The sequence below is a fragment of the Podarcis erhardii genome, assembly GCF_964252035.2.
Source record: "Podarcis erhardii genome assembly, chromosome: 8".
NCBI lineage: Eukaryota > Metazoa > Chordata > Lepidosauria > Squamata > Lacertidae > Podarcis > Podarcis erhardii.
The window spans coordinates 7,825,881-7,842,008 of NC_138499.1; the positions used below are offsets into that span (position 1 = coordinate 7,825,881).

The 16,128-nt window shown below is 42.2% G+C and overlaps 2 protein-coding genes across 2 annotated transcripts; both read right to left on the bottom strand.

Annotated features, from left to right (window-relative positions):
• Positions 1-2,951: 2,951 nt before the first annotated feature.
• On the bottom strand, positions 2,952-3,878 carry LOC309348893 (mas-related G-protein coupled receptor member H-like; the record flags this gene model as incomplete). The annotated part of the gene is made up of 1 exon (XM_081874693.1): positions 2,952-3,878. One exon carries the CDS (start codon positions 3,876-3,878, stop codon positions 2,952-2,954), a length of 927 nt encoding a protein of 308 aa, XP_081730819.1.
• A 9,758-nt stretch (positions 3,879-13,636) lies between these two features.
• On the bottom strand, positions 13,637-14,625 carry LOC309349240 (mas-related G-protein coupled receptor member H-like; the record flags this gene model as incomplete). The annotated part of the gene is made up of 1 exon (XM_081874985.1): positions 13,637-14,625. The coding sequence occupies one exon, from the start codon at positions 14,623-14,625 to the stop codon at positions 13,660-13,662; it is 966 nt and encodes a 321-aa protein (XP_081731111.1). The 3' UTR covers positions 13,637-13,659.
• Between the last annotated feature and the right edge of the window lie 1,503 nt (positions 14,626-16,128).

The window sequence follows — 16,128 nt, forward strand, 5'->3', positions numbered from 1 at the left end:
TATGGAAGACTAATCCTTCTGAGAAGATTACATACTACTTTAAGGCCCTGAAAAGACTGGCTAAAGGTACTCCATTTCAAGATATATGTCAGAATTTTATTACATGTGTAAACATGCATCTTTTACATCAACACCTCCCAACAGTAACATTAAAACTTTGGAATTCTTAAATCTACTGGATTTATTTCATGAAGCAATATGCTACTATACATCTCCCCTGTTATTAAGATTATTACTTTTGTTAAATACAAATGCATTAATTAAAAAAAAAAACACCACTCACATATATACATACAGGATTACAACCTAAGAATCATCATAACAAAATCCGTTCGGCAAACTGGAAAGTGGGAAACATATCCCTCCGTTACTGACATTTTCTGAGTTGGTCGCATAGCAGCATCAGTGGAAAATGGAGGGAAAATTGGCAGTGTCCCCCCACCCAACTCCATTATTCCTTGTATTTTTCTTCCTGTGTTTAGTCAGTCATGGTGCTTCTCCTTGCACAAATATCCTGCCATTCTTCTCCATCTCTTCAGTTTAAAAATGGTTCAAACTCTCAATGATCATCTCCTGCATGGTTTACTGAGGCACTTTCCTCTCTGGGCTTCCTCACTGTTATCCAAAACTTGGCTGCCTCAACTATTTACATCTCCGGCCATTCACACATTCTGTTCTCTCTCCCTGATTCCCTTCCACAGCTTCCCAGTCATTTCCACCATGGGTAAAACTCTGTTTCCCTGTATCTGGATCTGAGCCGGTCTATAAGACAGTCACATGTGAACCTCTATGCTCGTAAAAGCCATATTATATTTGGAACGGGACCCAAAAGGTCAGCAAGAGCAAAACTAGAAGCAACTTTGGAGACAGAGCGCAAAATGCAATTGAAGAGATTTCTCAAAGGATTTCTGTGTGTCCCTAGCTTGTCAGGGGGTTTTTCCAGAGGTGTAGTTCACATCTGGTATCTTTCCCTTGAAGGGAATCAAAATGATTTTGACATGACTCAGAAGGCTCCTTGGGAAGGTTCTTTTTTAAAAACATACCGTAGTTATTTTTCTCATGGCATGGGTTTTGTATCAAATGCTGCTGTAACTGCCTTCACCACAGAAAACACTCAAATCTAATCTGTATAGATCAAAACTTCCTGGCATTTAACAGCCAAGAGCACGTGCCCAGTATAGCATGTTCTTGATTCTGTTTGGTTTTATGGTGAATTATTATTATTGTATTCTCTATATTGCGTGTAGGGGAAGGGATGTAGTTCAGTGCTAGAACATCTGTCTGGCTTGCAGAGCATCACAGGTTCAGTCCCTGGCATCTCCAGATAGGGCTGTGAAAGACTCCTGCCAGTCAGCATAGGTGCCAGCTCCAAAATAAAAGATTTGAGGGGACTTGGCCCCCACAAAGTTGATGGGCATTGCCATTCAAATGGTGGATGTGCACTGCGCTATGTGATTGATAATATGGGGTGGGGCTTGCCTGGTCCCCCACAATATTTCATTCACGTTTGCACCCCTGCCAGTCAATGCATACAATACATTGAAGGTTGGCGGTTCAAATCCCCATGATGGGGTGAGGTCCCATTGTTCTGTCACAGCTCCTGCCAACCTAGCAGTTTGAAACCACACCAGTGCAAATAGATAAATAGGTACTGCTGCGGTGGGAATGTAAACAGAGGTGTTTCCGTGCACTCTGGTTTCCATCACGGTGCTCCGTTACACCAGAAACAGTTTAGTCATGCTGGCCACATGACCTGGAAAGCTGTCTGTGGACAAACGGCGGCTCCCTTGGCCTGAAAGTGATATGAGCGCCACAACCCCATAGTTGCCTTTGATTAGACTTAACAATCCAGGGGTCCTTTACCAATTTTTTTTACAACACAGAACTATATGGTCCAATGGTTGCTTAGCTCTCTTTGCTCCTTTGGTATATGATTAGGTGAACTATAAATGTCCTTAATACCGTAAGTAAGTTTTCATATGTGGAACTTTTCATGTTTGGACCTACAGTAGGTAGCCAAACCTCACCACCCTTGAACAAGAAAGAAATGTCAGCAGATTTGGGATACATCGGGTCCTCCCTTAAAGAGGGCACATATTACGGTGAGACCTGGAAAACTGACACCCTGTGTTGTGGGTGAGTATGATTGGTCAGCCATAACACCCGATTGGTAGGTCCCTCGTAGCTGGGTGCAATCTGGCCAATGGGACGCAGTCCAAATGGTTCGAGGGACCTATTTATGCCCATGCACATGACCTGGAGCTCCCTCTTTCTGCACGTGCATTGGAACACCCGCCCACCTCTCCCTACTTTTAGGACTTTGCACTTGGCTTTGCTATGCCATCGTGTGTCATCTGTCATTGGGACAGGGGCATGGCAGGAATTTTCCCCACTTGGCTGATTGGCTGCTGCCATTTGGGTTTCGCCTGCCGTGTAGCAAATCATCACAACTTGTAAGGTTGTGGAAAGGCTCTGGTTCAGGTGATAGGGATGGGAGAACACTCTCGCCATCCCTCTGTGAAGGGTATTCCATTAAAGGAATCCATGGACTCAATGGTTTGGTCAACCCCTGAGAGGGGGTTGTGCCCGTGCCTGAATCCAGGGGGACATTTGGGTGGCGGAGTTAGCCTGTTCCCAGCTTTCCACTTATCCAGGTGTTCACCCTTGGCTGACCTATGCTGGAACCCTGCATGGCAGGGAGCTAGTTGAACCAGAGCCTATGCAACCAGTCACTTTCTGTAATCAATAAAGTTGTGGCCTAAATTCTGCCAAAAACAAAAGAAAAATTTGAGTCATGCGTGAATTTATTTAGGGGGGAGGTTTCTGGGTCTGAACACGCAAATATCTAACTAAGTAGAAACTATAGTGTCTTATCGTAACTAGAGTGATACAGCTAAAACCTGTATTCTTTGGAGTCATCATAAGCGGATTTCAACAGAGGTGGTCTCCACTTACTTTGTAGAGTTTTCTTCTTCTTTGAAAACATTCTGGAGCCTGGCTTCCATGCTTTCCCTAGGCCTGCCTCTTTTCTGTCTTCCAATCAGGAAATATATCAAAGGGTTCACACTGCTGTTCAGAGCAGTGTTTAAGTAGCAATAAGGTAAGGAATAGGGCGTTGGTGAATGAAAAATATAAATGATCATGTAATAGGCATTCAGTGGAAAAGAAAAAAAGATGAAGAAGAACAGAGTAAGCAGGATAACCATTAGTAGTTTCCCCCGCTTTCGTTGTTGTGATTTAAAGCATACCTTAATAAACAGGATCAGGGTGGAGATAGTCATGAGTGGTAGGCAAAAGAGGCCATTAAAAGTATACTGATAGTATTTTATGAGATTCTGTTTTCCCTTAAAAGTCAGGCAGACAATGAAGTGAATTCCAGGGAGAAGGAAAGAAAACACCCATATTAAGGTACACACAATGGTGGGCAAATGTGGCGGCCGGTGGCATCGGTACCAAAATGGGAACAGGACAGACACACACCTGTCAAGGCTGATAGCTGTCAGCAGAAACTGACCGGCATTGTACATGAATTGGAAAACATCACCAAGGAACACATGCAGAAGGCTCTCATTCAGAACTCCTACAGCCCAAACTACTTCTATAATCAATTCAACTGTGAGTAAACCAAAGTCAGCAATGGCGAGGTTCAGGATGTACACAGTAAAAGGACTCCTCTTAATACGGAAGCCAAGCAACCAGATGACATTTCCAGTCCCCCAGCACCCCAAAATGCAAATTATAATTATTAATACAAACAAAACATATAGTTCTAATTCATAATACACAATCGATTTTGTGTCATCATTACTGTTGCTGTTGTTGGAAAAAGTAGTTTCATTGTACGAAAGGGACAAAGATGTTAGGTTGAAACTGGTCATCATCTTCAATCTTTGTTTCTGTGCTTCCGGTGTATCTATTTCTGCTGGAAGTAAAGAATCAAGGGTGGAATTAGTCTTTGCTAATGTATCTGAGCAAATGAAGATTGAATTAAAGCTTTCTGTTTACTCTAGTCTTTCTTGCCTCATCCATTATAGCAATTTCCTAAACTATTGTTGAAGTGAAATAATTCTTCCTGGCTCATCTCCAGTTACTGTGGCATTTTCAGGAACACACATTAAAAATAATGATAATTATTAGCCTAGATGCAATGACAAACCTAGACAGCATCTTAAAAAGCAGCGACATCACCTTGCCAAACAAAGGTCCGTATAGTAAAGCTATGGTTTTCCCAAAAGTGATGTATGAAAGTCAGAGCTGGACCACAAAGAAGGCTTTGTGGTCCAGAAGAATTGATGCTTTTGAATTATGGTGCTGGAGGAGACTCCTGAGAGTCCCATGGACTGCAAGAAGATCAAACCTATACATTCTTAAGGAAATCAGCCCTGAGTGCTCACTGGAAGGACAGATCCTGAAGCTGAGATTCCAATACTTTGGCCACCATATGAGAAGAGAAGACTCCCTGGAAAAGACCCTGCTGTTGGGAAAGATGGAGGGCACAAGGAGAAGGGGACAACAGAGGACAAGATGGTTGGACAGCGTTCTCGAAGCTACCAGCATGAGTTTGACCAAACTGTGGGAAGCAGTGGAAGACAGGAGTGCTTGGCATGCTCTGGTCCATGGAGTCATGAAGAGTCAGACACGACTAAATGTCTAAACAACATTAGCCTAGATAGTTCAGCTGGTTAGAGGTTGATACTGGCAACCTCAAAGTTGCAGGTTCAATCCCTGTATGGGACCGCTGCAGATTCCTGCATTGCAGGGGATTGGACTAAATTATCCTCAGGTTTCCTTCCAGCTCTACAGTTCTATGCTTCTATGATCTTAGTCTACATGCTCTGAATTGATTAATTTTTCTATCTTTCCATACATTCCTGTAGATTTTTTAAAAAATCCAGGCTGAAGTTGAACTGCAGATAGTTGCTGAGATACCGGTAATCCTTCTTCCTTCTCCATTCCTACAGAGAATGGAATCATAGAATCATAGAGTTGGAAACAGAGTTGCACCCTCAATACGGGTCCCCAGTGAGGGTGATCAAGGCTGATTCAGTTTGCAAACTGCACCTGAACCCAGATTGAAGTACCATGAAAATTCTTACAGCATGTTGCTACGTGTGCTAATGCCAAAGAATATGATTGATCAGTAAGCAAACATGCTTAGTTACAAGTGTGCTCAGAAACCTATTTATTATTATCTTTTATCAATTAAATTTCCTTCATTCGAGGATCACAGGGTGGTTTACAATATAAAAATCAGAAAAATGCATACCACCATAACAAACAAAAACAATACCCCCCACCCCAGGTTAAAAGGCAAACTATTATTTAATTAAGGGACACGGGTGGCGTTGTGGGTTAAACCACATAGCCTAGGACCTGCCGATCGAAAGGTCGGTGGTTCAAATCCCCGCGGCGGGGTGAGCTCCCATCATTCGGTACCAGCTCCTGCCTACCAACAGTTCAAAAGCACCCCTAAGTGCAAGTAGATAAATAGGGATCGCTTTCTAGTGGGAAGGTAAACGGCATTTCTGTGTGCGGCACTGGTGCTGGCTCGCCAGATGCAGCTTAGTCACACTGGCCACGTGACCCGGAAGTGTCTTCGGACAGCGCCGGCTCCCGGCCTCTTGAGCGAGATGAGCGCGCAACCCTAGAGTCGGTCACGACTGGCCCTGATGGGCAGGGGTACCTTTACCTTTACCTTTATTATTCAATTAGTCAAAGACCTGAAGGAAGATAAATGCCTTTGCCTAAAGATATGTAATGAAGGCACCAAGTGAGCTTCTCTGGGGAGAGCATTCCATATGTGTAACATTATTAATTGTGCAACATGCCCAGCTTGGGGGTGAGGGGAATCTGTTGTGAACAAATGTTGCTTAAATTTGCATAAAGTGCCCTAAAATGTTTGTTATTTTAAGAATTTTTTTTTATTTTAAGAAATAGCAAGTTACTGCAGAAGTGTGCAGAACTGAACTTAAGAATGCAAAAAATAAAAAAAAAATGAGGAATTGGGAAAGCTGAAATTGACAGAGAAAACAAATGAGAAGATGTGATGGAAGATTACACACTTTTTCTCTTTCTGGACAGCATGGGGAGACAACTGGGGAGAGTTGGGGGAAGGGAAGAATATGCCACCAAGAATATGTACACACCCAGATTGCAGATTTTTTTGTCTTCTTCCTCATTAAATAATGGTTGCTTGCAGAGAACATGTAGTCCTGGTGGGACTTGGTCACCTACTTCATTTGCAGCCACGTGGTATGATCTTTTGAAGCCACTAGAGGAGTCAAGGCAGACAAATGAATGGGTGGTTCTGCCACAGATACCATGCAACAATAGTTATTCATTTATTTAACAACGTTTACGCAGTATGATCGTGTTCCAGGGGTGGTGTGCATCTACAAAAGAAATACATATACTCGAACCACTTCTTTGGAACTGCCCCCATTCTTACCTTTCTTAGGACCATGCACTGAGTGGGCCTTGTGTGAGAGCATCCTGGGTAATGTTCTGCAAGGCAAAGAGCCTGAAAGCTCTTTCTGCACCAGGAAAACCCTGTACAAAAAAAGAGTTTTTAAGCTCTCTGCCTTCTGTGCATTTCATCTGTGTGATTTCTTGTTTCAACAGGCTTTTGAGATCTGATGGCTTTTAACCAAAGTGCTGGTGCTGTGTTGCTTTCATTGTAATTATTTGTACAGTTTTAATAGATTATGTGTATACAGTTTTAATTCTATCAATGCTTAATGGTTTTTAATGATCATCTTTTTCTGTGTTTTTAGTGGTTCGTAGTTTTACCTGCAAGCCACCTTGAGTCAGGTCAGCGACAAAGGCGGGGTCTAAATCAATCAGTCAATCAACAACAACAACAACAACAATTTACACTGGCTGGCCTTCAGCCACATAAAGTCCAATTCACAAATGTTAAACGTGTGTAAGTTGCAAACATATGTATAATTGTAAAAAAGAAACACTCAAAGTGGTTTACAAAAAAAATAAAATAGCATAGCTATAGCATGTCAATTTCTCCTTCGGAATAGAATTTAGTTTCCTTTTCTCTCCCCCTACCCTGATTTTAGTATTATCTTGTACTATGGTGGTTACTAGAAAACAAGCTTTTCCCTTGTAGTTAGTCATCTTTGCAAAGCTGCTCAGAGAGGGTACATGCAAATTTTAAGGGATGTGCCATTCAAAATACCCACGTAGTGTGGATCTCATTGAGGGGAAAGATAGAGATAACATACATATGTGTCAGTGACCATCCTGCTATTACTTGGGTCCATGGTCACACTTAAGAGAAATTTCAGAGGAACCCACCACTTAAATGTCAAAAACTGAGAAGGAGATCTGGAAAGGAATAGATGAATATGAGCAAAGTCATTTAGAAATGGTTTGCTTTCATTTTGGTTAGGATGGTGACAAAGAAGTTAAACCAAAATCTTTAGAGAACAGGTTTTCTTTGAGGAGGATGTGAAGGAAGGGAGAATAGGAAGTGGCCTCAAAGAAGAGGAAAATGGGTCACCCATAAAAGGTTCTCTGCACAAAATATCCTACCTTATTCAATTCCACCTGGTTTCCCACCATAAGGCTTGGGATCTTCTCTTAGAATACTTGGGTCTGAATCAAGACCTCTTTTCTGTTTTCAAAAGAGATGTTGCCCGTTCAGAAGGCAGCACACAACCTTGGTCAGAGAACATCAGATAGGTTTGTGTTTGTTCAGGAAGGGTGGGGCAGATAATTTTACATCCTGTTAAATTGTGCAAATCAGTTAGCAGGTGCCTCAAATGGCATGTGCAGGTTCTCTCTCTCCTCCTCGGTACTTCAGCAATCTCCTGTGTGTGTGGTCTGATTCCCTTGATATTGTGTATAATTTGATGTGTTGGATTGTATGTGTCATTCGTTATGTGTTATGTACCATTGTGCATTATGCATTACAATGCAATCATCACACACAACAATTCTGTTACAGGTGCAGTGTGTTTGTGCAAAATCCATATATAACCAAAAGCCTCTGGCTAGCAAGCTGGGGTTGGAGGGCAATAGCAAATTGCTTTTTCTCCTCATAATAATAATAATAATAATAATAATAATAATAATAATAATAATTTATTTATGCCCTGCCAATCTGACTGGGTTTCCCCAGGCACTCTGGGCAGTTTCCAACAAAAGGTAGGTCATAGAATCATAGAATCATAGAATCATAGAGTTGGAAGAGACCACAAGGGCCATCGAGTCCAACCCCCTGCCAAGCAGGAAACACCATCAGAGCACTCCTGACATATGGTTGTCAAGCCTCTGCTTAAAGACCTCCAAAGAAGGAGACTCCACCACACTCCTTGGCAGCAAATTCCACTGTCAAACAGCTCTTACTGTCAGGAAGTTCTTCCTAATGTTTAGGTGGAATCTTTTTTCTTGTAGTTTGGAACCATTGCTCCATGTCCGCTTCTCTGGAGCAGCAGAAAACAACCTTTCTCCCTCCTCTATGTGACATCCTTTTATATATTTGAACATGGCTATCATATCACCCCTTAATCTCCTCTTCTCCAGGCTAAACATGCCCAGCTCCCTTAGCCGTTCTTCATAAGGCATCGTTTCCAGGCCTTTGACCATTTTGGTTGCCCTCCTCTGGACACGTTCCAGTTTGTCAGTGTCCTTCTTGAACTGTGGTGCCCAGAACTGGACACAGTACTCCAGGTGAGGTCTGACCAGAGCAGAATACAGTGGCACTATTACTTCCCTTGATCTAGATGCAATACTCCTATTGATGCAGCCCAGAATTGCATTGGCTTTTTTAGCTGCCGCGTCACACTGTTGGCTCATGTCAAGTTTGTGGTCAACCAAGACTCCTAGATCCTTTTCACATGTACTGCTCTCAAGCCAGCTGTGTTGGTCTGACACAGTAGAAATATATATAAAAAATAAAATGGTATCTGAAGAAGTGTGCATGTACACGAAAGCGCATAACAAAAATAAACTTAGTTGGTCTCTAAGGTTCTACTGGACAATTTTTTATATCTATATATAACATCAGTCAATAAAAGCTTCCCTAAATGTCTTCTAAAAGTCAGATAGTGTTTATTTATTTATGTGACATCTGATGGGAGGGTGTTCCACAGAGCTGGCACCACTACCAAGAAGGCCCTCTACCTGGTTCCCTGTAACTTCTCGCAGGGAGAAAACCACCAGAAGGCCCTCGGAGCTGCACCTTAGTGTCCGGGCTGAACAATGGAGGTGGAGACGCTCCTTCAGGTGTCATAGCAAGAAGGGGAGAGCAGGGAATGGCAACCAGTCTCCCTCTGCTACACAATGTGTGTGGAAATAGTGGAGGCAGGCAGAGGAGGAAAAAGAAATCTGACTCCCTCAACTCTGGAAGGGATAACAGAGGCAGAGAGAAAGAGACACCCACATGCAGAAGCTGAAGCTCCATTCCAACTTCATTCCAGTCTCTCTCCCCCCCCCCCCGCCCGCATCTCTCTCCGCCTTTCCCCTCCCTTCCACAACCAATGGAGCCTGGGTTTCTTCTGCCTCACTCTGCCTCTGACACTTCCATGATCATCTTGCAGTATAAGAGGCCAGGAATCTTTTTCCTCTGTCTCTCTCCCTCTTCCATTCATATTATAAGCCTACCTACCTACCTGCCTACTTAATATACAGACCAATTATGTAATCATTTATCCAATTCCTCCTCTACCCTGTGAACTGTTCCTGTTTAAATGATTCTAACTCCACATATTTCAGTGATTTTCCTCCATAGGGGGGAAGAAGAAGAAGAAGAAGAAGAAGAAGAAGAAGAAGAAGAAGAAGAAGAAGAAGGGGAGGAGGAGTTCGGATTTGATATCCCGCTTTATCACTACCCGAAGGAGTCTCAAAGTGGCTAGCAATCTCCTTTCCCTTCCTCCCCCACAACTAACACTCTGACGTGAGTGGGGCTGAGAGGCTTCAAAGAAGTGTGACTAGCCCAAGGTCACCCAGTAGCTGCATGTGGAGGAGCGGGGACACGAACCCGTTTCACCAGATTATGAATCTACCGCTCTTAACCACTACACCACACTGGCTGAGATAGCAATTTAAAAATAAATAAAGTCTAATTCCACATCTTTAATTGCATTCTTTATCTCTGTTAAATGATAATTATATATCATTTAATCATCAAATATGTATAATTGCTTTTCACGTTTCTGTCCTTAACTAACACATTTTATCTAATAGTTACAGCTAAATAAACATATCAGACACCTTCAGGGATTAGGGGATGAGAGCTCCTTAGAATACATTCGTTGTCCCATTGTTACTTCCTACTGCAGAGGATGTTTGGATTTCTTGAAAAACGGACCATGTAGCCTCACAAGCACATTGCTGGCCCCACCCCAAAATGTTCCACACATTACTGAGGTTGTCTGTCCTGCCCTGAAGAAGTCTACATCTGCTTCTGCAAAGCTGTTCAGATACACATGTAAATCCTTCCCCAGTATTTACATTGTCCAATGTTTAGATGATACTGACACCAAAACTAGGATTTGCATGAACAATCCCTTCAGTGAAAAATGCTGTTTTCTTTTTATTAGAATGCATTGGATAAATTCATGGGTTCATTTGAATTGTCATTGATAGCTGAAGGGAAGTAAACACAAGCTGTGTTTGGATAAAAATTTGAGTCTTTGTAAATTGTTTATGATGCTATAAACAGGCATCGAGGCCAAACACTTCTCACCATCCTTCACTCTTGATCTGGTGAACCAAGACTGGACCACAGTTTCTTGGCGTGAAGAAACAGGGGAGTCTAGCGCAATACCAGCCAGTATTTGCACCAAAGCTGACATGTCAAATGTGATTATTATTATTATTTCATTTTTTCCCTTTCCTTTAATTCTTTCTTTAAATCTCTCTCCCCCCTTGTTTTTCTTTTTCTTCTTTTTCTTTTTACCTTCTTTTTTTGGTCTTTTTCTTTTTGATCTGTTAAGAAAGAGATAAGAGTTAAATATAATAATTTGAGTAAGTTAAAGTGATGTTCCATAATTTTTCAACTATTGTTAAAGATGGTCAGTTGTAATGAACTGATGTAGTAGCTATTGTGGATTTTTGGTTATTTTTGAATCTTAAATAAAGTTGTATTTGTTTTTGTTTTTTAAAAAGACATGTCGTGTAAGGAGGGAAAGTAAAGGGCATAAAAGGCCGGTTCATCCCAGACTTCATGAACACTGGCATATGGAGCCTCAAAAGTATGCTGCTGGCCACACCTTAAAATGTCCCACACATTGGTATGGAGGTCTGCACTGCACTGAAGAAATTCTCTGTCTATGTCTGCAAACCTGTTTGGATACACATGTAAATGCTTCCCCACCATTTACATTGCCCAGTGTTTAGATGACACTAAAACTAGGATTTGAATGAACAGCTCCCTGAATGCAAAATTTTGTTTTCCCTTTGGTTAGAATGTATTTGATAAATGCATAGGATCATTTAAATTGCCACTGATAGCTTATAGATTTGTATAATGTCATTATGATATCGGCAGTTTTATTTCCAATTCCTTTCCTAATGATCCTTAGCATGGAATTTGCCTTCCAAAGCACATTCTCTTGTATACTCCTGTTCAGGGCTGTGCAAAACCAACCCCACTATGGTTTTCAATACACCTTTGAAGAGAAACAAAGCTGGGCGAAGATAGTATTATATCTTGTGGCAAACTTTGGGTCAGGTATAACGAATCAGAGAGATCAAGAGACACACAAAAAAATGTGCTGGAATAGCTTGCAATCAGAAAATTTGCAGAAACCATTGAAACTCCGAAGTCCTGAGGAAAATTCAGTGTTTCAAGCTTACTGCACAATGTACAGGAACTCATACAGAAATCTTCATCTGTACTTAAACAGTTTGGCAGTATCATGTGATGAGAAAAATGATTGCCAGTGGGTGATCAAGATTTTCACCCGCAAACTTGAGAGGAGATTCCTCCCCTCTAAGAATAGGTGGAAGAAAAGTAGGTTTCCAAGTGGTGGAGGAGGGTAAAATCAACTCTGACTATTTCAGGAGAGATGCAGTTGTTGAACAGAATCATAAAAAAGTTTCTAAATTTCAATTCTCAACCAGGTTAAAAGAATCATGGTTAAGGAAAAAAGAACAAAAAACATTTAAGGTTATATCAAATGAAAGAGACAACTATGTGCAGGATTAATTAACTATGCTGGCCCCCATATATTTGCCTATCTTAAAAGGGAGGCTGGTGGTGCTGTGGTCTAAACCACTGAGCCTCTTGGGCTTGCTGATCACAAGGTTGGTGGTTCGTATCCCTGCGATGGAATGAGCTCCCGTTGCTCTGTCTCAGCTCCTGCCAACCGAGCAGTTCGAAAGCAAGCCAACACAATTATATAAACAGGTACTGTTGTGGTGGGAGGTATTCCATTGTGCCAGAAGTAATGCTGGCCATGTGACCCAGAAAGCTGTCTGTGGACAAACACCGGCTCCCTCAGCCTGAAAGCGAGATGGGTGCCACAACCCCATAGTCACCTTTGACTAGACTTACCTGTCCAGCAGTCATTCAACTTTACCTTTACCTAATAAACACTCGGGATGCTTGCTGATCCTGTGTCTGCCACAGGCTTGTCCTTCAGATAACTAGAATCACCACCTTGTGAAAGTATTGTTTTAATACAAGTATTGCAACGACATGTTTAGGCAGTATACTATGAGGGAAACATACATAGTCAATTTGCAACATGTTTTGCATTTAAACAGAAATATGTTTACAAATCTCAACAGTTTACAAATCTCAACAAAAATAAATCAATATTAGGAATACTTTTTTCCATGTGATGTAGACGCCAGTTCAACTGAAACATGGAGGTTATCTGTAATCAATGGAATGGAGGTTATCTGTGATCAATATGCCTAACGGTCTGAGAAGAATGTCAATCAACTCTACAGTAAGTCAGGTGCAGCAGGTGTGGCCATTTTCCCACTGTCTTGTGGAATCATTTGCAGTCAATGTGGCCTGATGAAGTGTGCAAGATACTTGCAGCTTTGCATCTGACAATGTGCCATTTGGATCCCTGCCCATCCTAGCTGGTGAATGCCAATGGAGAAGTGTGTGTGTGGCATTGGGTTCAGGGTTTAGCAAACACTTCATTGTAGGATGGTGATAGTGCATTCCATTTTGGGATAAGGTAGTGGAAAGAGTCATTGTCAGGAATATGGTCTCCCTCTCAAACATGTCTGAAAGCTGTGCCTGTTCCCCCTGCCTTCCACCTGCCTGGGGATTAATGACAGTTTAATCCCCTCCAGCTGTTCCTGGAGGTGACAGATTACCGCAATTTCAATCTGGGTCCAGGACTGAGACACAAGGAGCATGATGCTGCTTCTCTTGGCACCTTTTGATAACATTGAACATGATATCCTGAACATTGAACATGATATCCTGCTGCTCCAGCTCTGTGGGATGGGTCAGATTTAGATAGTCACATTGAAGGCTGATCCTTCAGACCCCACAGCTGCGCTCTATGTTTCTACAGGGCTATCCAAAGTCAATCTATTTGAGTTTTTACAAAGCACAAACAAGAATCCTTAGCACTAGAATGTGGAGCACAGAAGCTCTGTTGAATTTTATCTTGAGAGAAAGATTGGGTAGAAAAATACTGAATGAAGAATAAATAAACAACACATGCATCATAACTAGGTTTCCAGTTCCTCTCTACTCTCTCCCTCCTCCACAAAGATTTTCTTTAGTATACTCTCCATGCTTCTTCTAGTATTGTCCCCCCTCTGTCTCCCAACCAGGAAATAGATCAATGGATTAACACTGCTGTTTAGGCAGGCACAGAAGTAACCATAACGCATAATATGGGAGGGCAACTGCTGATTAAGCACTTTCATACAGGAAAAAACATTCAGTGGGAAAGAAAAAATGAGAAAGAAGAATAGAGTCAGCAAGATGGCTACCAAACGTTTTCCTCGCTGGTATGGTTGTGATTTAAAATAGACTTTGATGAACAGAGTCAGAGTGGAGATAGTTAAGAGTGGGAGACAAATGATGCCATTTATGAAGAACTGCAAGTGTCTTAGGAAATAATATGTAAATTCATGTGTCAAGAAAAGAGTGAAGTGAATTGCAGGGAGAAGAAAGGACAGGACCCACAACAGGGCAGAGACAGTGCTGGATAAGTGTGTTGGCCGGTGACATCGATACCAAAGTGGGAACAGGACAGACACACACCTGTCAATGCTGATGGCTGTCAGCAGAAATTGGCCAACACTGTATGTGAATAGGAAGAGGTCATTGAACAATACACTTATAAGATCACGATACAAATTAGTTATGCTCCAGTATATTAGTAGAATACTTTCAACAATGAGCAACCCAAAGTCAGCAGCGGACAGGTTCACAATGTATGTCGAGAAAGTGCTCCTCTTAATGCGGACGCCAAGCAGCCAGATGACAGTCCCGTTGCCCCACAGCCCAAACATGATGAAGGGAAGAGTGATAGGAAAAAAAATATGTGTTTCTAAATTATATTTAGCAATCGATCCTGGATCATCATTGTTGGTACCATTGTTTGGAAACTCTGTGACGTTGTATGTCGCTGGATATTCTTTGCTGACATCCAAATGAGGCAAGGATGGCTGAATGAAATTAGCCATTCTGTTCAAATTTTGCTTTCAGGTTCTTCTGCTGTAGAATCGCCTCCTAAAACAACAGAGGGAGGGAGGGGTGGAGTCAGTCCCTGCTACTGAGCTGGACAAATGGATGCCAGGTAAGGCTGGCATGTTTTGCCTCATGTATGGAATCGGTTTGAAAATCCATAACTGATACTCTTAAATGGAAGAAATCGTGGGAAAGAGAGAGGGGGGAGCTTTTTATCTGGTGGTTTCATGTCTCTGGGACACTTCACTTGTTGACTTTGCTCCATTCTTTTTCGAAGGCTATGCCAGCTATTTCATGTGACTTTTAGAAAAGCAACATTATTCAGCTGTGGGGGCATTTTACTGCTGATTCTATGAGCACTGTTTCTAGAATTTATTTGGATAAGAAGAGTTTGGATGTGATATCCCTCTTTATCACTACCCTAAGGAGTCTCAAAGTGGCTAACATTCTCCTTTCCCTTCCTCCCCCACAACAAACACTCTGTGAGGTGAGTGGGGCTGAGAGACTTCAGAGAAGTATGACTAGCCCAAGGTCACCCAGCAGCTGCATGTGGAGGAGCGGGGAAGCAAACCTGGTTCACCAGATTACGAGTCTGCCACTCTTAACCACTACACCACGCTGGCTTTTGGAGTTTGGGGAGGCTAATTTATTCTGTTACTTATGTCAGTAGGTAAATTCACTTGGATGACTTTTTGTTCAGAAAGTGCACACACACACACACACACACACACACACACACACACACGTGGATTTCCATGTCATCATCAGACCCCATTATACAGGTGTGTACTTCCCTGCCACCTCATTCTTCTCTACTTCCCTTCTTCCTATTCTCCTTCTGGCTTGCCATTAGGATGAAAAAGACCTAGATTCCTTAGCAAAATTAGCTTCATTTCTGTGTCTCCCTTATTCTCCCTTATTCTCTTCTTTTTCTGTTACCTCACTATCTCCAGTTTCCCTTTACAATGTCCCTTCTTATGCCCCAGGGACCCAGCAACAGCTCCCCAACCATTTCCTTCAAACTTCTGTAGAAGTGTTGAGAGGCTTCAGAACCCTTTGAATTTTTCTGCAGCCTCATTTCCAGTCTGTCTGAGCCCATCTGGTTGATTGGAACACTACCCAGGAGGCAGCTCAACAGCCATAGCCTCCATGATCTCCAGAAACCCAACATTTCACATGAAATCCTCCCTTTGCTTTAGGATACTTGCTTCCCCCCTTTCAGTATATAAAGTTTTCCATACTGTTGTTGGCATTTGTCAGTCTCTGGAGACAATGGAGTGTGCCATTCGGGGTAAAGTCAAACTACTGGAAAATTACAGCACCGGCTGTGGTTGTAGAGACTGATATGGGAGAGACCCATTGCATTGCAGGTGGGGCAGATGAAGGGATATGCTGTTACTTACATTGTCTGTACAAAACTCATAACTATATATGTATAGCCTGTTATTGGGACTCTTGACAAAAAGCCTTTCCCTCCTTGTCTCTCTCAGGGAACTCAA